The following is a 24,682-nucleotide window of genomic DNA, read 5'->3' as shown; positions in this document are numbered from 1 at the left end:
GCTAGTAGAGTCAAGATTATGCTTTGGAAATAGAAACAACAGACAGACTGGATGTAGGGAATGAGATGAGGAATTAAGGATGACTTCCAGGTTTCTAGCTTAAGCAACCAGGTGGGAGGAAGTGCCATTTTCTAGCATGAAGAAAACTATGGGGGAAGAAAAGTCCTGGGGTATGTCGTTGTTTATTTTTAGCATGATTAACTAGAAACGTCCGTGAGATATGTAAGTGTAAATGTCAAGTAGGAAGTTGAATATCAATCTGGAGCTTTCTAATAGGGAAAGCAGGATCAGGAAGTTTATGACACAAGTCTTATTACCGACACGAGGCTTAAACGTTCAAAGAAAAATTTCATGCCTTCCCAGGTTCGAGGAATTTTTCAGAAACAAATTGACATTTGAACCACAGGAAAGATGATTAAGGAGAACATTCCAGGAGCGGACTAGCAAAGGCAGAGGCCATTCAGAAATTAAAAAGGAGTTTAATGTGGGTGGAACAGAGCTTGTGTTTGGCTTGCCAGAAGATGAGTGTACAGAAGAGGGTAACCACATAACACAGGGCTTAAGAACCATGCTAAAGAACTTGAATAACATTCTGTGGGCATAAGAGAACAAGAACAAATCTTTGAGCAGAGACATAACCTGATACAATTGTTAAGAGCTATTAGGTGATATTAAGAAGTGTATACTGAGTGATGAGAATAGGAGACCAGGGAGGCTTATTAAGAATCAATTTCAATCATCAAGGAATGAGATGACAAGTAACTACATGCTAACTGAGGCAAATTCAAGGGAAACATTTACAAGATTTATGTTAACCTCAGAGGAAAGCCAGGGGGAGGCAACTATGTTTTCTTTGTTGGCAGAACCTATTTCCAAACTAGATCATGGCTTCTGGTAAGGGATGGGCAACATTACAGTCTTTCCACAGTGTTATTTGACATGAATTCAAGACTCACGGGTATATTTATCTATGATGGGTCACCTTTCAAAACATTTTGTCTGTAACTAGAGAATCCTTTTATTGTGGTAAGGTTAAAGACTGTATCCCAGGGCAGAGTACTAGTGTAGCCTCCGCAGTTAGTTGACAGCTCGACATGCTTCCAGCCGGAAACCAAGTCAGCCAAAGAAGTACGAGTGATAAAAGGTTGCTGAAACAAAGTATACATAGCTAGGGAGGGGGTCTTGTGGGACAATCGTATGATGTCAGCGTAAGGTAACAAAGTGGAGAGACTAATGCAGGTGAGTGTTGCTGGAAGAAGCAGTGTGGATTCAAAACCACAGGCTGACAGGACATGAACCAGGGAGTTTGTGCAGACAGGAAGCACCGGTAAAGATGAGTTAAGTTTTCTATCTTTCTTCCCCCACTCATCCAACAAATAGTTATATAGATTGAAATTTCCATTCACTAAAACCCCTCATCTCCTGGGCTCCCATTCATATTATTCTTATCTATGCAAAAATCTCACCCCTCCAGTCCCTATCTGAAAAACGAGAATCACTGAGAACATAATCGCATGTGTTATCCTTCCTTCCCTTGTTAAAACACCATTTAGACAACCGAGGCCTTGGATATACCGATGCGAATGTCTAACACGGAAGGTAATGATGCAATGTCATAGAGCTGGGGTGAGGTAGAGTGGTAGGAGCAGGGGTATGGTTAAGTACTATTCTAATGGTGAAGCCTGGCTATGGCCTCCCCATATTCTCCAGACTCATGGGGATATCTATTTATGATAGGACTCCCTTCAAAGGAGGTAAAGTATCCCCTGGGACAGTCTGAAGTACATCTACTGAGGAAAACAGAACGACTATCCAAAATGTTTTGTCTGTACTAGAGAATCCTTTTACTGCTGGTGGATTCCCTTCCTTTTACTATTCCTATCCTCTACTTCCTAGTTCTTGATGCTGAAACACACATATACATAGGTAGGAGTGTGTATGTATATATATGTACATATATATATATATATATATATATTTTTTTTCACTGTACAATGACCTTTCAGGAGTACCTTTAACTATATCTACATAAGAACAATAAAGCAATGGAGTCATAAAACACCTTCTTTACATGAGTATAAGATGTACTATTTCTGTACTCCGAGGTCTTCCTCTCACTCTGTATAGCCTAGAAAGTTTGTAAATGTACTGCAAGGGACGGCAAGCAAATCTTTCTAATCTAAAATATTTTCCCCAATACCTGAATTTTAACAATGTGGTGATACATAAAAACTTACATCCTTATATATTTATTTTCACATATCTGTTATTAAAATAAAATCACCATGGAGAATTGGGGAGTTGGTTGGTGGGTTCCTTTTACACTAACCTGTCACTCTTACCAAACACATTTTTTCACATTCTGGATTTTTTGCACATTTGTTTACACTGTCTCTCCAGAGACAATGTTAAGCTCAACATAAATTATAAATGTAAAATGACTTTATACTTTCATAAATGTCTCATTTGACACCCAAATTCAAGCCTACTTGTTAGCTTTCAAAACAATTTATTTTCCAATGTGAAGAGAATAACAAGAATGTTATAGAAAATTTGAAAAGGGCAAGAAGATAGGAAGAAGAAAAACTATCGACCATAGTCCTACCACTTAAACAACCATCACTGAGAGTGTTGTCATGCTCATACTTTAAAGCTTCATTTAGGTCCCACTTAGGGTGTACTGCCTTCCTTTACATTGCTCTCCTTTACCTTCCACATCATGTTTATATCACTCATCCACACCATACCCTTCTTTGTACAGTTAGTTAACTTGCTGTGACTTGGGCTTCCAACTAGATTGTTAGAGCCTTGGCCGGGCTGCAAGCATCCTTTATCCCACCAGGTACATTGGACCCAACACTTGCTGACAGATTTAACCTAAATGAATACGAACTACTACTAGAACATGAAATAGACCGAGTATCTAGATCATGAAAATTAGAGCTTTCAGGTCACCTAACTTGGTGACTACTGCTTTCCTGGACTCTTAAAAGGCTACTTAAAGGGCCTCTTTCTCCATACCCACAATGAATGCAAAGCAAACTGATTAAGAACCAGGACTTACTTAAAGATTCTCGATATAAGGCATAAAGGTGAAAGAGAAAGAAAGAGGCTGGGGGAGGGGTCAGAAGGGAGAAGGGAAGAAAGCATCAGAGAGAAGATAGGGGAGGACATACAGAACACAGGCATAAAAGGGAAAAGAAAGCGAGGAGAGGATATATAGTCTGGTGCTCAATCCAGTATGTGATTTGCCTCCAGCACTGTGTACAGGATCCCATCCACTTGTTCTGAGTCATACCCGATCTCACGAAGCTCCAAGTGAGGGAGGACAGAAGTAAGGAGATAGCTGACGTGGATACGTAGCCGCGTAAGCTTTGCCAAAGCCCTGTATGATGGAGTGAGGGGGCAGGAGAAGAGATGACATGAAGTCATTAGCCAACAGAATAAAATGGAAGTCCCTTCAAAATGGGCCTACATTTCTTAACAATTACATCTCCATTAGGTAGAAAGAAGGCAGAAAGCACCATGCCATCAAACACAGGGAGACTAGCTGCAGCTATCTAAGAAATAATTACTCAATCCATGGTGGTCAATGAATTAAGATTTTCTCCCTTGTCTATGACCAGTAAGCGGGGGTCTTAGCTAATCCCCATTAGTCCTCACAAGCTCATAACTAAACCCTAGTGATTAACCTTTCTAGGTCATCTCCCTCTGGGTTCCGGTAGGAGGCCTGGGCCTTCTGAAGTACTTCCAGGTGTGTCTCTGTCTCTTTCAGTTTCTCTTTTAGTTCTTGCTTCTCCTCTTTGGTTCTTTCTAGCTCGGCTTTCAGGATCTGGAATTCAGCTTGGCGGTAACCCATGTGCTTCTTGCTCCAGTATAAGCCTTCTGTCTCCTGGGTACTATAGGTCACCAACTCATGTTGAGCTTTCTTAAATTCAGAATGCCAGTGGTTCTTCTCCTGTTCCAGCTCCTCCACCTGCAGTCCAAGAAAGAGATAATCAGTTACCCACACAACTATTCCTATTAAACCTACCCTGTGGTTTCATTATTTATAATGCCCTATTATACTTAGGCAAATATCTCGTCAAACCTAAAATACAGAGGGAAAGCCTATTAGGGTCCACTCAATCTGAGGCATATCGTGGACTGGTTTAACAACGTATTTTGTTTAAAAGCTTCAGAGTGTGAGAGAAATCACCCAAATATCAGCACCCTAGTCCAGTGGCTCTCAAGCTGCAGGTTGCGAACCATTGGGATTTCAAACGGCCCTTTCACAGAGGATGCCTGAGACCATCAGAAAACACAGCTAGTTATCTTATGATTCTTAACAGTGGCTAATTACATTTATGAAGTAACAACAAAATAATTTTATGGTTAGGGGGTCAGCACAACATGAGGAACTGCATTAAAAGGGTCGCAGCATTAGAAAGGTTGAGAACCACTGCCCTAGTCCCTTTCTTACAATGACCTCTTCTTATCCCTAGGGGTAAAGCAGTGCCCAAACCTTTTGCTGGAACAAATTCCTTTCAGCCAAAACACGTTCCAGTTTTTCTGTAGTTCTCTTCAATTCTTCCAGTTCTTTCTGGTTCTTTATCTTTGGCATGTTACGACCTCCACTCTCCTGGCAGCCTTTTCCTTTCCCTGGAGTGGCTGCAGCAGGGGCCACAGAAGAATAAGGATTTGGGTTCCATGATTCGGCTGCCTTCCTTCTCCCGACAAACTCCTCCCTGTTGAAAGGGATTAGCTGGATGGGAGCTCCTGAATCTGTAAGTCCCTTTGCAACACCAACTACAGCTACAAAAGGCCCTTTGTTCACTTCTTTGTTTATGTTCTCGATACTTCTGTTAGATTCTTCTGCTACCAATCTTGGCATCTGATCTTCCAATTCTTCAGGAAGCAGGGATTCCTGGTCTTGGTCCTGGGACCCTGGGCAAAGTGCTGGAGCATCCCTGTTCAGTCCTGTATTCTTGTTTGCTTCTGGGTATTCCGGTAAGAGGTATGGTGGTGTACTTCTCTCTGAACTGGATTTATCAAGGCTATTGTCTCCTTCTGGGTAGGCAACAGCTGCATCTACCCGTCTGTAAGGACTGGACATGGAATAGTCTATAGGAGATGGTGTCATGTCATTTTGAAATCTCCTTCGTTTCTCCGCAGGCTCCTCGCCTAGGATCAATTTGTACTTACTGCAAAAAGAAGAAATCAAATTGTAAGCTGTCACAGTACAGGCTAGGAACATTTTTATTTTATCAATCCTTTCCTTAAGGCACACTCCTGAGAGTGTGTTGCAAGCTGTCCTTTGCGTGTCAATGTTAACAGGTAATGTGGGAACATTTAAGAAAATCAGATGCTATAAAAGATGTAACAGCTTTCTCTTGAATACAACCCAAACAATGTGATCCCACCCACCATAAGGCTTTCACCAGAGCCAAGGTGATAGCAGTGCCACACCGTGCCCTTGAATCTCTAGACCTGTGAGTTGAACAAGCATTTTTTTTCTTGTAAAGTTACCCAGTCTAATGTACTTTGTTATATTAACAAAGCAGTACAACAACTCAGCCCCCACCCCAAGCACTTCAACCCCTTCACTCGTGCAACTGGATGAACTGGAAAATGGTGGGAAGGGAGAAATAGAGTTGATACGTTTTTAAGGGTCAGCATAAGAATAAAACAGGAGGAGGCTGACCTTGGTAAAATGTTTTTAAAAATGAATTTTAAACGAGCATAGCTGTGACACCTGTGACACTTCCTAAAGGCAAGTAGAGGAAGACAAACAAAAACTAAACTCTCTCTCTCTCTCTCTCTCTCTCTCTCTCTCTCTCACACACACACACACACACACACACACACACACACACACAATCTCTTAACACAGAATGGAATAAAAGGTCATAAAAAATCCTAGCAATGTATGCAGAGAATAAAGCAAGCTCGTTAATTTTAAAGTATCACAAAACCCTCTAGTATCAAAGACTAAGCACATTTTTATACTGCAGTAGAACTCCATACAATTTCTTGCCAGCCAAGTGGATTATGGCTATTGCCCATTATTCCCTTGTAAAAGTTAATTAAAACACAAGGCCCTAGTTAGAAAAAAGTCAGTAAACCAGTCAGTTCAAGTCATTTCCCCATTAGGACAAACAACTTCACTTGGTCAGGCACAAACTGGGGCTCCCTTTGTTTTTCAGACAAACCCAAGATCATGGTCTGAAATCACCTCCCTTTTCTGGCTGCTACAGGCACTAATGGGTGAATAATTTATCAAAGCAGCTGGTGCCTGAGAAATCCATAGCAATTTTCAATAGGCAGAAGGATTGGGAATGCGTTTTCCATCTTATAATTGTCCTCTCTCCAGGTGACCAAGAGATGCCAATGTAAAAATCAGCTATTGAACTTTCAGTGAGAAAGGATCAGGCATGTAATTAGCCTCCTCAGACCTGAAGCCTGCCCTTATCTCTGTGGTTTCAGAGAACATCTGTGGGACATCTTAACCTTAACTTCTTATAAGGCTCTGAGTTTTTCAGAACCCAAAATGGCCTGACATCTCAACAGCTCTTGTGTTATTCAGCAGCTGGTATAATACTACACAGAAAGAAAAGCTGGACATAGTGGTGCATGCCTGTAATCTCAGCATTTGGGAAGCTGAGGCAGGAAGATTGATATGACTTTGAAGCTAGCCTTGGCTACAGGCCTATCAGGGGAGAGGGAGGGTACAGACTTAGGCTGTCTTAAAAAACAACAACAACAACAAAAAAAAAAAAAAAAAAACAAAAAACAAAAAACAAAAAACAAAGGCAAAACCAAGTTTCATGAAAGGTAAATAAACTTGTATTATTTGTCTTATCTTCACTTGCCCAACTAAGGATCTGTTCATAATTATTTCCACTTTTGACTATGCTCCTTCCTTTTAGTTATCTCAGACAACCTGTTGACTCCAACCTATGGGAAGGCAACCCCCCCCCCCCATTCTCCTAAGTTCTAACCCCTAATACTGAATTTACAACTTCCCGGAGGTCCCAGTGGTATCTCTAACTTGGTGTATATAAAACAGTCTCTTCACCTTTTCCTTCAAACATTTTCTTCTCCTCTGTTTCTTACTGGTGTCAGCATCATCAAACTGTTGGCATTTTTTACAGTTTTAAATGGTGATTTACACTACAAATATGCTGGTTGTGTCTATCTTTACCTTTCTGGATTGTTGCAATGGCTTCCTATAACCTGTTTCCCCTCAGACTCATCCTAAAGCCCAGCTTATGCAATTCCCTTTTACATTTTTTTTTTAATCTGATGCTCCCTATAACATAAAAAAATTAAATGACTTAACTGGACAATCAAGCCTTCCCATGCCAAAACACTAGGATCCTCTATGCTAGACAGTGTACAAAACCTTATCTGATTCTCTCAGTTGGATGGCAGGTGGTAATATTATCTTAACTGCTTTTAAGGGACTATCAGGAAGAGGTTATAATTGACTATCTGCAGATGCTAAGTGGAAGAGCAGGGGTATATAATTTGGCCCTAACTTTATCTCCCACTACTTCCTTCACAAACACTAGACACACTGAATTGCTGGCTGACTTCTTACTATGACCCATTTGACTACAATGTCCCCTTTTCTAACATTGCACATTTAAATTTTGCTTGAGTGTTACTTGGAATTTTTGTGACACTGTGTGTACGTGTGTGTGTGTGTGTGTGTGTGTGTGTGTGTGTGTGTGTATGTGTGTGTGTATACACAAGTGTATGTGGAAGCCAGAAGTCGACATTGGGTGTAGTTTCTAAGAGTCATTTACCTTGCTTTTTGAGGCAGGGTGTCTCATTGGGGCCTGGGGTTCATGATCAGGCAAGGTTACCTGAAGATGAAGTCCCCAGGGAATCTTCTGTTTCCCCAGTGGCGAGATTACAAGCATGCACTGCTGAATCTGGCTTGTTATGTGGGTGCTGTGGATGGAACCTGGGTCTTTGTGCTTGGCTAGTAAGCACTTTATCAACTGAGCTATCTCCCCAGGACCTCTCGGAACAATTTTAATGTTCTTTTATAACATGCATTACCATCTATGGGATATGTGTGTTGAGTACTACTTGAGTACAGAATTGGAACCTCCTTGACAGCGATCACTTAAATGTTATAGAAACAGGGAACAAAACCTTCATGTAAAATGGAAATCAAAATAGGACTATCGTGTCAGCACTTGGGAGGCAGAGGCAGGCGATCTCTGAGTTCAAGGCCAGCCTGGGCTACAGAGTGAGTTCCAGGACAGCCAGGGATACACAGAGAAAAACAACAAAAACAGAACTATGGATTTCTGTTATTTGTCTATATTTCTCCAGAAACCCTGGTTCTTATCTGTAGGAATTGATCCTCATACCAGACCTGTATCCGGTATAAAGATTGTTTCATATGTGAGAAATTCAACAACACTGTTTTCTACTTGTTTTTTTTCTTTTTATCACATTCTCTGTTGTCATTTTATATTTTAAATTATGTTCTCATTATTTTACATTTTCAGAGAAAACTACACATACCATCATTCTACTACTTCAAAACACTTCCTGAAGTGCTTTTCTCTGATGTGAGTTCAATACTTCACAAACAACATGCAGAAGACTATACTGGAATTATAATGTTTTAGTTTTTGAACATTCACTCTGTTTAAGACACCATGACAGGCAAGAAGAAGAAGAAACAAATCTGTGGCCCCTGTGCAATGTGTATATGCTAATTTGCAATGACTTCTGTTAGAAATGCTGCACATTTACCTACTTAGGGTATATGTGACCATCAACAGCAATTCCCTGCTTCAGACTTTGGAGCTGCTGGGATAACAAGCCTGACTGGTCTCTTTTATTTAGCACGTTTCCAACATTTATCCAAGTTGGATCAGTATATTACCATCTTTCTGGTGTTGATATGGTTTGAGTATGCACCCCAATAATTTACCTGTAAAAAGCTAATCCCCTTGTGAGATACAAAATATGGAAAAACTTGATTCAAGTATGTGTCCAGGTAGGGCCTTTGGGAGGTGATTATGGTTAGATAAAGCCATTAGGGAAAACCCCACTGATTACTAGTGAGGGCCATCAAAAGGAGAGGAAGAAAGAAAAAATCAGGGGAGAGACAAGCAGACAGTGGAGAGGGGAAGACACTGAAGAAGACTGATAACATAGAGAATACAGATGCAGACACAGATGTGTGCTTCCTGTCTCTTGCCACTTGATGCTTTACATCATCTCGGCATTCTGCCAGGAAGAAGGCCTTTCTTCTCCAGAGCTAGTGATGTGCTACTTATATTTAAAGCTTCCAGATGGGTTACACAGTTTAGGACATTTCATTATAACAACAAAAAACTTAGTATCACAAATCCTTTCTATGGATGAACAATATTCCATTGTATGGTTTTTAATTTTAAATAGTTTACTTTTTCTTTAACAATATAATAAAATGTACTTTGATCATATTCATTCCTTCCTCAGCTCTTCCCCTGTCTACCTTGTCCACCCTCTTTCCTCCTTAGCTAGCCAATTTTGACTCATCTTATTTTTCACCTCCATCAAGTCCAGTTTGTGTTACCAGACTAGTCTCGAGACTGAGCCTACCCTGGAGTCGCATCATTAAAGAAAACAGGAGCATCTTGACTATCTCATTAGATCCAAAAAACGGACTTTGACAAAACCCAATATCCCTTCATAATAAAACTCGCAGAGAGTTTAGGGATTCAAAGTCTAAATCTCAAATTAAAGGCTCAACAACAAATTTCCTACATCTGATAAATAATTCAGAGAAGTAGCAAGAAAATTAACACAGACACACACACACACACACACACACACACACACACGAGAGAGAGAGAGAGAGAGAGAGAGAGAGAGAGAGAAAGAGAGAGAGAGAGAGACTGAGGGTGAGACTGAGTGAGAGAGAAAGAGAGGAAGGGAGGGAGAGAGAGAGACTTTCCTATATATAAACAACAAACATATTCAGAAGGAAATTGGGGAAACAGTTTCATTCACAATAGCCTCAGAAAATTACAATACTTTGGAATACGTCTAAGGAAGTGAAAGACACTAAAAACTGTGAGAAAGTAAAGAAAGAAATTTAAGTGGATATTCTAAATTTTGTATTCTCTACTCAGCTGACGGGAATTTTGGCAGCTTTCACCTATCTACAGTAAACAATGCTGCTATGACCATGTGTATAGCTTCTGTCATGAATATACATTTTCAGTTTTCTAGAGTACATATTTTGGAGTGGAAATACTGGATCATTAACTACTTAAAGAATCTGTAGTGCTTCCAGACTTTTCCACTGAAGCAACTGCAATATTTCGCATCAACATCAATACTGGAGGGTGGCACTGCTTGTGCCACGTGTAATATACCTTAGTGGCTGTCAAGTAAAAACTCACTTTGGTTTTGATTTGCATAGCTTTCGTGGTGACTGATACTAAGCCTCCTTTCATTTGCTTATTAGTCATCTGTTTATCTCCGTTGGCCCATTAACCTATCTTATTAGTGACTTGTAATAGGCTTTATATAGCCTGGATTCCAACTCTTTATTGCATATAACTTTTCCAAAGTGACTTTCCTCAATTCTATGGGTAGTTACTTTTACTTTGGTGGTGTTGCTGCTGCTATTACTTTTGGAGACAGTTTCACTACAACTCAAGCTAGCCTTGAAATTCCAATTTTTCTGCCTCAGTTTCTCATCACCTTATTGACAAGGTTATTCACAGCCCCCTCCCCCCCCCCCCGGAGACAGGAATTCTTTCTGTAAAAGCCCTGGCTGTCCTGGAACTTGCTCTGTAGATCTGACTGGCCTTGAACTCACAGCGACTGGCCTGCCTCTACCTCCTGAGTGCTGGGATTAAAGGCATGCACCACCACTGCCCAGCTCATTTTGTTTTTAAAGATCTATTATTTATTTTTAATCATGTATGAGTATTTGCCTGCAGGTATGTACATACATGCACTGCATGTGTGTCTAGTACCTGCAAAGGCCAGAAAAGGGTTCAAGACCCACTGGAACTGGAGTTACAGGTGGTTGTGGGTGCTGGGAACTGAACTTGGGTTCTTAGGAAGAGCAGCAAGTGCTCTTCATCACCGAGCCACCTCTTTTAATTTTTACACTTATCAATTGAACTGTTTTCCATTGTTCCTTCCATTCTGGTGGTATATCCAAGAACCTATAGCCTAGTCCAACGTTAAAAACCTTACTCCTGCTTTATTTGAAAAGCTTTACACTTGGCTGTTACACTTAGATCTGAAAGTCTTTTTGAGTTAGATGTGTATAGTACAAAGTAGGGATTCACCATCATTTTGTTGCATTCAAGTCTATTGACCATAAATTTAAGGGCATGTTTTTCTTTTCTTTTCCACTGAAGTGTGTGTCTAGCCTTATACCCCTACCACATCGTCTTGACTACTGTAGATTTTTAAAGGGGAGTGAGACTCACTTTGTTCTCTTTCAAGATTGTTGAACCAATTCCAGGTTCCTAGCATTTCTGTGTGAATTTTAGGATGACACTGCTGATTACGGCAACAGAGCCATCTGGTGCTGTGGAGGAGATTATACTACATCTGTAGACCAGTTTGAGACTACTCCATTTTTTTTTTAAAGTAGCAAACTCTTTGATAACAGAAATGACAGATGTCTTTCTTTTCATTTAGTTTGCCTTTAATTCAACAAGATTTTTTTTCCTAGTATACAGATATTGTTCATACCAAGTCTGTTCATGTTTTCTGAATAGCTTCGAAACTATCATAAATATAATGGCTTTGTTTGTTTTTCTTAAATTTTGTGGTTCTCTCAAAACGGTGACTTTTGGTCCTGCTGACCTTTCTCTATTGTTTTTGCGATGCTCCATTTCATTTCCACTTTAATCATTTCCTTCCTTCTGTTTGATTATGCTTAGGGATTTTCTTCACATGCCTTCCCAATGGACTTTTTCATTATGAGATGTCTCTCTTTTTACATCTAGAGTACTTTTGTTTTAGGGCACAGAATATTAGACTGTCTCGCTTTGTAGCTCAGGTTGGCTTCAAAGTAACAGAGATCCTCCTGCCTCACCCTCCTAAGTGCTAGAATTATAAGTGTACAGCACTACATTTGGCATTAAAACATATTTTATCTGGTGTTAGAATAACTCTGTCTCTCTTAATTTGCTGTTTATATGCTATGCCATTTTCTGTCCTTTACTTTTGGCTCATTTACATATTTGAACCTAAAGCATCTCCTGTAGCTGGCTTATCCAGACTTTTAAAGGAAATCTAATGTGATTACATCTGTCTTTTGACTGAACTGTGCAACACAGATTCATTGTGCTTATTATTGATATGGTAGAATTTATAACAGCTATTTAGATTTTGTTTTCTATTTGTGTTATGCCTTCTCTGCTCTTTTGTTGCTCCAGTACAGTTTCTTTTTCATGTTATGTATATATTGTCTAGTAGAACATTTACATGTCTAATACATTATTTTAACTCATATTTTTCCAGCTGATTACTTATTTTGCATATGTAAGTATGTGCATGTACACAAGCAGGTGCTACATACAGCCTATGCATGCAAGTCAGAGGATATCATGTAGGAACTGGCTCTCTCCTTTTGTCCTGCAGATTCCAGGGATCAAGCTCAAGTTGTCAGATGCCTTTAACTGCTAAAACATCTAACTAGCCCAAGATTATTTCAGCAATTATTACCTTTTTCACAATATTTTATTGATTGAGGAAGTGATAAAAAGAAAACAGAGCAGGTACAATTTTTTTTTAAACAAGTTTTTCTCCATGTAGCCCTGGCTGTCCTGGAACTCGCTCTGTAGACCAGGCTATCCTCAAACTCAGACATCTGTCTGCCTCTGCCTCCTGAGTGCTGGGATTAAAGGTGTGAGCCACCACCACCTGATACAAGTACATTTTTCTTTTGTTGTTGTTATTTAATTTTTGCTGTCTTCACTTCTGACTATGCATCAGAGGTCCCTCTGTATTGCCACTCCAATACAGCCTTGCTACAATCTACTTCCTTTGTGTTTATTATTGTCAAAGTTATATTTATATACAAAATATATCCAAAGACTAAACTCTATACACTTATAGAATTACATATAAACATTTTGAGTAAGTGTTCCTTAAACTGGTCAATAGAATAAAGAATGACATTATATTGTTTTATAGTTCATTACATGATTATCTTTATCAGCATTCAGATTATTGTCTAATTTCATAAGAAATTAATGAAAGACAGCCCTTGCCCTACAAAATGTTCTTTGTTATTTCTTATATGGCAGGTCTGCTAGCAGTACATCTTTACAGTTTTTGTGTATAAATTTATGCACCAAAGAATAAATTTACCTCATTTAACTTCCTAAACATGATTTTATTGGAATTAAATTTTTGGTTAACAGTCTTTTTTCTAGTACTTTAAATACTTCATTTATTTTTTAGTCTGTTTCTTGGATAACCTATAAGGAAAGGGGTCATTTTTTTTTGGTTCACAGTTCTGGATGCTGTCAAAATCAGGTGGCTGATCTAGGTGGCTTATGGAAAAGTCTCACTGCTGCCTGACTTATCGCAGAAGCAGAAGGCAGAAGCTTATGCAGAAGACAGAGACCTCCACAATGCTAACACCTTTTAATGTCTGATGAATTCTGTTACACTGGCAACTAAATGTTAACCCAAGTTTTGCTGGGAACAAACCACATCCAAGTCACAACAGCATCCCATTACATTCTGATCTCCACTGATTATTATGAGAAGTTACCTGTTAATGAGATCTGCTAGCACAAGGCCACTCACTTTAACTCTCTGCTTTAGAGATTTTCCCTCTGTCTCTGGCTTTCAGTATTTTTACTATTATGTGTCTGGATGTTTATGTATTTTGAGTTTATTGCACTGAAGTGCCCAGGCTAATGCTATTAGTAAAATCTGGAAAGTTTTCAGCCATTATTTTAAGGTGCCTTTTCTATGTCCTTTTTTCTGTCCCTTCTTCATGTGACATTGTGTGTCCTTGGTCTCTGAAGCGTTCTTCATTTTCACTTTTGTCTGTGCTCTTCTAACTGAATAATAAAGAATCAAACTTTTCAATTTTGATAATTCATTATTCTTCTTACTCTTAATGTGTGTTGCTGAGGTCTTTTGAAGAAATTTTCATGCCTGTTCTTGTTCTTTTTACATACAGGTTTTCCATTTGGTTATTTTAAAAATAGTTTCTGTTATTTTATTGCTATCTTGTACTTTATGAAACACTGTCTTCATTCCTGCCTAAGTACTTCATCCATGTTTTCCTTTACGTCTCTGAATATATTATTAATGTTGGCTTTGGAGTATATCTGCTAAACTAATTATGAAGGTCTCTTCAAGTATAGTTTCAACAGCCTAAATTTGCTTGCTACATACAGTTTATGCTTTTATATTTCCTTGCATATCTCATAATCTGTTTATGACACCTAAATATTTTAGCAAATATAGTATAAAATTCTGGACACTGTGGAGGTCAGAGGACAACTTGTAGGAATTGGTTCTCTCCTTCCATCATGTGTGTCCCAGGGATTGAACTCAGGTCATCAAACTTGGCTGAATAAGCCTATACCCACTGAACCATCTTGCTAGCCCCAGGTTTGTTTTCAGCTTAGTGACTTAGATGAGCTGATTGCCTGAAGTTTATTTCCACCTTATTCTGCAGCCTCTGAAAACTAACTTGGATATTTTTCTTGATTTTAGGTGTTTCCCCACCACCACCACCACCCTTAGACAACTCAGGGCTCATCCCTGGTCCATAATAGACCACTGATCATTTTTTTGTCAGAGTGTGTGTTTAAGTACCTTTTTCCAGTTAAGGTTTTACCATTTTATATTGCATTTGTTTGTGGCTTGGAGGCTGCCACTAAAATATGTTTGTTTTTGCAACACATTCATTTAGTACATGCATGCATAATACACACACACACACACACACACATATTCCATTAGGGGCTATAGGTCTATTTAAATTGCTTATCTGTTCTTGATTTAATTTTGGTAATTTTCAGGGAGTTGATTTTATCTTTAAACCTGGCTCCTTATGAATTGTCACTGGATTAGAGCATTATTTGGCCAGTGATTTTAGTCATAGTATTGAAATCCTTGTCAATGGGGTTGCTGCCTTTTGCCATTTGATCTGAATGTAGCTTGGGTACTGGTTTCAAGTTCACTTTCTGTCCCATTTTTTTTTTTTTTTTTTTTTTTTTTTGTTTCTTAGTGGTTGCCAGTTTGTGTTTATGCAGACCCTTGCTGATACCTGGAATTAACTGTCATCTCAAGAAACTTTCCTTGATTGCCATTCTCTCTTTCTATTACCAAACTTTTGGCTAGCTGGCTATTTTATTTTATTTTATTTTTGCAAGTTGTGTCATGGGGTTATAAGCACCCTCTTAATTATTATCTGTCTTGATGTATGACCTATTTTACTTCTGACAATGTCCTTAGGCATGAAACTCTTGATAATTTGTTCTATGTAAAAATCAGTTCCTTTAGGTAAAGCCATGAAGTTCAACCTTAACGCTTGTTTTTTTCTCAAAGCTGAACAACTCATGCAAATTTGGAAGTGGAGACAATAGCCTACTTCTTCCAGAGAGAAATATCTTCATTATGGATGAGGACTGGCGTGATTTTGGACTTGTTCCATCCACAATGAACCTTTTATCTATAAGCAATCTTGAACTGGGATAATGGAGGTTTAGTTTAGTCAGCTTGCTATGTCTGAGCGAATGCCTCCACCCTGCAAGTTGGGGAAGATAAAGCTAGATGGGAGAAGAGAGACCTAGTCCCTTTGGGTCTATCTATAATATACCATCCACAATATAAAACTGGGGGAAATGGAAGTAGTTTTCCTAAAGAACAGACGTACCTTTAAAGTATTATTTTAAAATAGAAACTTGTAAGTTTTTGGCATAATTTATACAAACTCTGTAAATAAACTATAATCCCTAATTCTTTCCTTTGTTGACACACTTACAGCTACTTTGGCCTTAGTTGGTGCCATTTGTAAGGAAACTTGCATGCATTGGAGATATTTACACAAAACACTGATTATTCCATCATCTTGGATCCCTTATTACACTAAAAGACTACCTTTCATAGAGCACTCACATTTATGTAGAATGAATGAACAGAAGTAAATTACTTTCTTTTACAAAAACAAAGCTGTCTTCCCATAAAAGGTTATGATTGATAGCTTACACCTTAGCTGAATGTTTTATTCATTGCATTCTAATTCCAATCTCCCCTTGTTAGATGTGGAAGACTCATAAAGCAATTTCCAATTTCGTTTGTGGGGGACCCTTCTAACCTACCTCAGTATGACTTCCTAAAGGTCTCCTGGACAGAGCAGGCTTTATTTTGTATAGTTAATAAGCAGGACTACAAGGCTCAAAGACTCTTATCACATTTTAGGTTTTTTTTTTTATAATGAAGGAAAGCTTTGCACCTCTTAGTTGAATCTATTCACTAATACTCTTTTATCATAAACTCTTTATATTGTGTTAAACCTGTGAGTACCCCAATTTCCCACTTCCAAATGAAATAACCTGCTAATAAAAAAAAATTGAAGCAATATTTTGGTATGTTATCCAGGTTTGTCTACTGTCCCTGGACTCAATTGACCTTCTGGCCTTAGTCTCCTATGTAGCCAGAAATGCTACTGTGCATCAACCAACTTGAATGGTCCTATATGTGCAGCCTTAAATAATATCAGTATTATTATTTGCTAATCTTACATAAGATATATTATTAGCAGCAATGGCTATCATTTAGCTCATGAAAGAATTTAGAATTACACATAAAATTTCAAAGCACATTACTTGTCCTCTACAGCCTAAACTTTATTATATTCCACAAAGAATCATACAAAATCTCCAATAAAAGCTGACGAGGTATGCCACCCAATGGATGTAGTATAGTATTGCACTCACAAAATATTTACTGTAACATCCCAAAGAGCATTTGTAATTCTCCTGGGGTAGGCATAAACCACGACAGAGTGACCAAACAAATGGAGGCAGAAAAAGAAAAGTGGGCATTAAAGTGTAAGGATTTGAAAACAATGGCATGAAAATAGCCAGTCAACTAAGAAAGAAGAAACAATGTCCTTAAAATCCAAAATTGTAGGCGGGGACTCAGGGTGGTCCCTCATGAATAGGTGGGTCCAGTGTGCTCAGAGCAGATCCAGGAAGTTCCATGGATTTTAGACATAGAGCAAAGGATCACCAGCTTATAATTCACACTGTCAGAGAAACTAAGATACAAGGAGGAACCTAAGAGATTCATACAAGTTCCCTTACAGAATGGGAAAGGGTCAAGATCTCCTGAGCATATTGGGAGTTTGGGGGGGGGGAGACAGTGAGTGGAGAGGGAGCTAGGAGAAAGAGAAGGGGAGGAGAGGAAAGCAAGTGGGACTAGGAAGATTGAGTCAGGGGATGAATAGATGAGAGAAGAGAGAGAGAGAGAGAGAGAGAGAGAGAGAGAGAGAGAGAGAGAGAGAGAGAGAGAGAGAGACCATAAAAGAGGGAGCCATTATAGGTGTGAAGAGAAAACTGACTCTAGAGAATGTCTAGAGACCTACAAGACTGACCCCAACTAACAATTTGAGCAACAGTGGAAAGGCTACCATAAATACCCTTCTCTGATAATGAGATTGATGACTAACTCATCCACCATCATGGAGCCCTCATCTAGTAGCTGATGGAAACAGAAGCAGACACCCATGGCTAAACGCTGAGCAGAACTGGAATCCAGATGCAGAGAGGGAGGACAAGACCAGGCTACAGAAACACACAGAGACAGCTGACCTGAACAAGGCGGAGCTAATGGGCACCCAGACTGATAGCTGGGAAACCAGCATTGGACCGACTCAGACCCCCTGAACATGAGTCTCAGTTAGAAGGCCTGGGCAGTCTAATGGACCTCAGACAGTGGAACCAGGATGTATCCCTTGTACACAAAAGGACTTTGGGAACACATTCCCCATGGAGGGATACTCCCTTAACCTAGAGGCAGGAGGGAGGGCCTAGTCCCTATTCCAAATGACTTGACAGATTTTGTTGATCCCTCCTGGAAGGCATCACCCTCCCTGTGGAGTGAGGGGGATGGGATGGGAGGGTGGTGGTGGGGGTCATGGGAGGGATGGAGGGAGGGAGAGAGGGAAGAAAGGAGGGAGAGGGAACTGGGATCAATATGTAAAATAATAAAATGAAATAAAATATTTTGTATATGGAAAAAGAAAACCAACCAAAGTTGGAGGGATACCTTGCTCAGCCATGATACAGGGGAGAGGGGCTGGGTCCTGCCTCAACTTGGTATGTCAGATTTGTTGACTCCCCAAAGGAGCCCTTACTGCCCTATGAGGAGTGAACAGGGGGTAAGAAGAGGGGAGTTGGGGGTGGAAGAAGGGGAGGGAGAGGGAACTGAGGATGGTATGTAAAATGAAAACTAAGTTTTTTTTTAAAAAAATTCAAACCTGTAATGAATGATGAAAAACTATTGATAGCACCAGGGTAGCATCCAGGTCAAACTACAGAGACCAGGGTGGACAGTCATTTCTTTACCCCTTTGCTACAACATTCAATTTCCTAAATTGCTCTTTCCATCTGACTTGGATTTAACCATTGCTTACTAAATACTGATCACATCCCAAGCAAGGCAGTGTTCCAATGCTTTCATGTAGATTGTCATTTACTTCTTTTAATAGTCTTACTTGTAAAGTTTACTTTCTCTTGAGGCCATCTACTCCTGTTCAGGACATCTAAAGATCCCTGTACTGTCTACACAGTTTAAATAGGGAAGAATCACAGTACAGGGGGCCGGTAAACCTGTACAAGTCAGTGTTTATAAGGCTGAAAGACTTGCCTCAGAAGAAACAAACAGGTAAAGAATGTATATCACTAGTGGGAAAGGTTAAGTGACCTAGGAAATTGTCTATGTCCTCTATCCTACGACATGTTAAGAAGAACACTAAGAAATCCACAGCTATTATGTAAGATCACATTAATGATGGCTCTAGACATTTCCTATATTTGAGCGCAATTCTCTACCTGTCCTGCAAGAATGAAAACAGCGAAGATAAATGCAAGGAATTAAGAATACTATGTTCATTCCTAATGACAATATGGGGACTGTTTAGTACCTCAGGGTGCCTAACGCTTAAGAAAATACATAGTTATCCTCCTTCCTATTATATGGACTAACAACATTGATGACACAGTAGAAAATGAAGTGAGTGAAGGCCAAGAACAAACTTTTTTTTTTCCTGGACAGGATCTCACTGTGTAAACATGGTTGGCCTGGAATTCACTATGTAGATAAGGCTGCTCTTATACACACAGGAGCCTCTGCCTTGGGTGCTGGGATTAAAGATGTGTACCACCATGTTAGCAAGAACAAATTTTCAGTAGTGACTTTTTTCTAGGAAACATTTCTACTAGTTAATTTTACACAGGGCCAACATCTCATAGGCCTATGAGTCCTCTGTAGACTTTAATATTCATAAATTTAAGTATAGGGCCAATGACTTTGTATATAGCATTACCTTATTTATACAGCACTTTTTACTTTTCAAAGATTTAATATGAGTCTTCCGTAGATAACACAAGACAGTGCTCACTTCAAAAGTATATAGGCTCAACATAGTACTTTTAAGGAGGAAAAACTAGGGGGCGCATGCAAGACACAATTCTATCAGTTCCAAACTATATTTTCATGAGTGAACTTCATGTGTTAAGGAAAACAACTGACTTGGCGTGGTGGTATACTTACATTACATAATACTATATATAAGAAATATTACATATGACATATCAAATTACTCTACAGGAAAACAGATTCTGGGGCTTATTATTGAAAAGAAATGAAGGTTTTAGTCACCTGGAAAACTGAAAAACACTGGAATCCAGAGACTTAAGTTGAAGAGGTGATTTGTTTTCTTCTCCAACAGATGGAAGCAGGTTAGGGCTACTGATTTGCTCGTACCCAATTGTCTTGTCATTTAGTTCAGCCATATCTTGTGTAGCAGGACTCTTTGGCAGATTACTGAGAACCTATCAAGAAAGAAATAGTTCATAAAAATCCCAGGTTTGAACAAAATACCAGAAGATGTGTCAATTCTTCTGATGCTAGGAAAGAATGCTTGGGCAAATAAAAAGAAACTGTTTCCTAAACAGAACAAACATTGCACAGTATGTACACTAGAACACTGAATCCAAACACATTCAGTCACTAACCTTATCGGTTAGACATCAACTCTTGTATTGGTTACTAGACATTTCCCACCCACAACACAACCCAGGCCCCAACCGCTGTCTATTCGCTTCTTGCGACCCAGGTGAAGGCTGGGCTTTCATCCTTTCGAGCTCTGTGTTGAAAATACGGGTGGAAAGGAATTGCATTGCCGCAAGTATCTGCTGGTTTAGGAGAGACACATGCCAGAGGCTACCACATGTTCACAGTGCACACAACAGAGACATGCACCTGGGATCTGGTAGGAGAGCCAGCATATGAAGAAAATACGAATAATTAGGGTGAAAGAATAGAGGGAAGGCAAACTGAATGAGGATAGGGCAGTCCAGGAAGTCTCAATGTCTGTATAGGCACAGGATATGAAACACGATTGCTTATATGCCTCAGCTCGAGCAGGGTACATGAAAAAGCATTAGTGTTACACTGCCTCTCTCCTCACTAGTCTGTCCTGCCCGACTGGGAAAGGAAGTGAATCTAACATGCCACTAGCATCTCTGGGAAATAGGGTCAAAAGGGAAACCATGCAGAAAGGCAAGGAGGGGTGGGGGAGATATATGGGTGCTATGGTGGCTGTCAGGAAAGGAGTGTCCCTGAAAGGACGGCCAACCTTATTGCACCCTTCAGCGTCCGGAGCTGGGCAACCATGTCCGAGAGACAGTGCTCCTGAAAATTCAAAACAGCAGAGTCTTTATAAAGCCAGCCAGCCTGAAAGCAGGGATGGGGAGGGGGGGCGGGGAGGCACAAAGAACCAACCCTTCTTCCCAAGAGAAGAGGAAGGAATGATCCCTGAATCCCAAAAGAAAGGAGACAGGAAAACCAGAAACTCAAGAGGAGCAGCTTATGAAGATGGCACACAACTGTTATGTGACAGCAAATGTGTCATTCCCACTGCCCAGAATCCAAATCTGGAAAATAAGTGACATGACTCTTCTGTTTAAGTGATCTGAACATCAACAGCAGAAGAGCAACACAAAACCCAAAGATCCAAGTCAAAGAAGAGAGCGCGAGAAGAAACCCTCAGCAATGCTATGCAGCATTCTTCGACCGGAAGCCTGTGTTGGGGAAAACAGTGTGAGAAGACGAAGACATGGACCAGTCTCTCACCTGGTGCTTGTCACTTTCCACGGCCTTCTGCTTCTTCTCAATAGTTTCCTCTCTAGAAGATAAAAGTGCTGTTTAGATTCTGGAGGCCAATGGAAGAAGGATTGCAAGTTGAAAGCCAGCCTGGTCTACAGAGTGAGTTATAGGTCAGTCTAAACTATGTACTGAGACTATCTCAAAATTAAGCGCTATTTAGTTCACTCGTGAAGTTCAGAGGAACTAGGGCTATATTCCTGAATTCTATGACTGGAGAGATTTCAAATTCTCATTCATAACCTCCCTCCCTCCCTCCCTCCCTCCCTCCCTCCCTCCCTCCCTCCCTCCCTCCCTCCCTCCCTCTCTCTCTCTCTCTCTCTCTCTCTCTCTCTGTGTGTGTGTGTGTGTGTGTGTGTGTGTGTGTGTGTGTGTGTGTGTATGAGGGGCAGGGAGGAGAATGAACAAGCAGATAACAAGTTGGGCAAACACAGAGTCCTCCAAAGATAGCTCCCTTCTCAAATCCCTTGTCTTATCACAGGGACAGCAGTTTCTCCACTCTAGGATGTGGAGCACCACCTCATGTATACTCAACTGTTGCTTAGCCTTGCTCAGGTAAGAGTCTTCATCAATGCGATCTTGTTCTTCCGGAACAGAGCATCTCCTGTAGTACAGAAAGAAAATCATTTTTCAGAGACAAAATGTGGTCCTAGCTTGTACTCTGTACTTCCTTTAAGAGTAGATTAATGACAGAGCAGCTCAAAAATTGGGTAACAGTATACAGTTAGGATCCCATTTACATTACAAAAGCTAGCTGTACATATAGCACTGAGAAGGGAATCTCAGAAGGACAATCCAAAAGCACAAACAAATTTATTTGGTGGCCAAAAGTAATCCGAAGAAAATGACAAACAAAGATGAGTATCAATTGGACATTGCATTGTATTCATTTTGCAAGGGCGTAATGTGGCTTAGATGGCTCTCTCCTGGCCTGAGTATGAACAGATAAAAGACAACACATTCAAAAGAAGAAAACATTAATAAAGAAACTTCTAGTAGTCAATTTCATAACTTGACCACACAATCTCATTTCCTCTCCACAGAAAGGTGTTTAGGCCCATGTGGAGACCGAGGGGTGCTTAAAAATTACAGTCCTATCTCATTATCAGGGAAGGGCATTTAAGGAACCCTTTCCACTGTTGCTCAGATTGTTACTTGGGGTCAGTCTTGTAGGTCTCTGGACATATCTCTAGAGTCAGTTTTCTCTTCAAACCTATATGGCTCCCTCTATTATGGTATCTCTCTCTCTCTATCTCTATCTCTGCTCTCTTCTATTCATTACCCCAACTCAATTTTTAGAAGGCCTGGACAGTCTAAGGGACCTCTGACAGTGGAACCCAAATGTATCCCTGGTGCACGAAAGGACTTTGGGAGCACATTCCCCATGGAGGGATACTACCTTAACATAGAGGCAGGAGAGAGGGCCTAGTCCCTTCTTTAAATTACATGACAGATTTTGATGATCCCTCCTGAGAGGCATCATCCTTCCTGAGGAGTGGGGGGGGGAGGATGGGGTATGAGGGGGGTTGGGGGACATGGGAGGGAGAGAGGGAACTGGGATCGATATGTAAAATAAGAAAAATAATAAATATATATAACAAAAAGTAACGATTTATTTGTAAATAAATTGTGTAAAAAAGAATAAAGATTTATTTGTTGTGTAAAAAATATTACAGTCCTAGCCTTCATTCGTTTACTTTCTTCCAGTTTGACATTTTCTCCAGAAAAGCATTAGTATGTTGGATTACTGTCTTTTTACCAGCATGCAATCTGAAAAAAGATTATAGCCGGATTGAAGCAGGCTGACTTATTACAAACCTACATAACTACTGAGTTATGTCAGGCACTGCTTGGATGGTGGCTGCTGTAAGGAACATATGGCACATTAGGAACACAAACAAGCAAACAGCATTGAATGTGCAACACATTCAATTCCCATTGATTCTGCAGAGGAGGCATATGAAAGCTATTGACTCAATGTGGAATGGAAGGAACTTAGTCTTTAAGAATTTTAAACCACTTGTGGAATCAAAAAAGAAAAATTGAACACCTGAAAAATACCCCCAAATAAAATATGGCATATGAACAAACGTCAAGAATCAAATGCTGCAGGAGGTCCGAGTAAAATCATTGCAATATGAATAGGAACATGGGATACAAAAGTCATTTTAATCAACAGAATGGACACTATCAAAGTCATAGAGGAGAGAGTAACCATGGCACACATAGGGACCTTGGTAAAGTGTAGTGAAAAGTAAGGTTAGATAGTTAGGATGGGGCCAGTCAGCACAGGGTGCTTGAATACCAGGCTAAGGAAGGTAGATTTGATATGAAGTGGTTCTGTGAAACAGGAAGACAAATTAGGACTTATGGAAAGAATAATGAGTCCTAAAACCTTACCTGTATTTTGGATGGGGATTATAGTAACAAAACCATCTTGCAGGTAATGTGGATGGATCCACCTTTCCAGGAAGTTTCCTCCACTTAAGACATTCATCACACTGTACCCATGTCTGGTCAGGAAGCATCCTAGGAGAGGAAAAATAGAAATGTTATTGTACAGATCCTAGCTCTGCGTTTCAGCCTAATTTTAAAAGGTTATGTCCTAAAAAGGGGAAAAATGTGGAAAATAGGCTAGAAATCTTATAATCTTGACATCTGAAATGTGCATGTTTTGAGCAACATAGATATCCACAACCAGATGTGAATACCAAAAAATTATTATTTATAGAGGTTAATAGTATTTACTCCAGAATAAATTTTGAGAAATAGGAAATTTTTAACTCTAAGATTTATTACCTTGAGAAAAGTATGTGTCATACATTTCTATAAAGAAATAAAACCCATCAAATTGTTTTATTTGCTTGTTCAATCACTGAACAAATTTTAAATTTATTTGAGGAGGCACAGAAGCACTGTCATCAAAATCTCTCACCTACTTCCCTGTATGTTTCTGATTTCTCCCACTGTCATCAAAATCTCTCCCCTACTTCCTTGCACACTTATGATTTCCCTTTTTCCTTTCAAAAACAGTCCTTTGGCGTTAGGGGTGTAGCTTAGCATATAGCTTGCCTAGTACGCACAAGGCCCCAACATAAGAGTTCCAGCATCATATCCAAACCATGTTGGCATTCCAACATTCATCATAAAAGGCAATATAGTTTGAGTAAATTTCCTAACTATAAATGATGGCTCCCATAATTGGTTGAAATTATTAGGATAAAATCATCCAGAGTTGAACTCTTCAAATTCATATCCACCCTCATCAATTCCAGAAGTGTGCAACCCAATC

General features: G+C 39.7%; 1 protein-coding gene across 1 annotated transcript in view; it reads right to left on the bottom strand.

The window, feature by feature from the left end:
• Nucleotides 1–2,489: 2,489 nt before the first annotated feature.
• Nucleotides 2,490–24,682, bottom strand: part of Morc4 (MORC family CW-type zinc finger 4) — a 55,739-nt gene continuing 33,546 nt past the window's right edge. Inside the window, exons 11-17 of the mRNA XM_051178914.1 lie at nt 23,791–23,919; nt 21,926–21,994; nt 21,361–21,412; nt 19,885–20,057; nt 4,505–5,183; nt 3,693–3,976; nt 2,490–3,385 (exon numbers count right to left, since the gene is read on the bottom strand). Of these exons, the coding sequence (XP_051034871.1) occupies nt 3,232–3,385; nt 3,693–3,976; nt 4,505–5,183; nt 19,885–20,057; nt 21,361–21,412; nt 21,926–21,994; nt 23,791–23,919 (1,540 nt within the window). The 3' untranslated portion in view covers nt 2,490–3,231. The remainder of the gene's footprint in view (nt 3,386–3,692; nt 3,977–4,504; nt 5,184–19,884; nt 20,058–21,360; nt 21,413–21,925; nt 21,995–23,790; nt 23,920–24,682) is intronic.

Source organism: Phodopus roborovskii, unplaced genomic scaffold, assembly GCF_943737965.1.
Source record: "Phodopus roborovskii unplaced genomic scaffold, PHOROB, whole genome shotgun sequence".
Lineage (NCBI taxonomy): Eukaryota > Metazoa > Chordata > Mammalia > Rodentia > Cricetidae > Phodopus > Phodopus roborovskii.
This window is presented reverse-complemented; position numbering and strand designations above follow the sequence as displayed.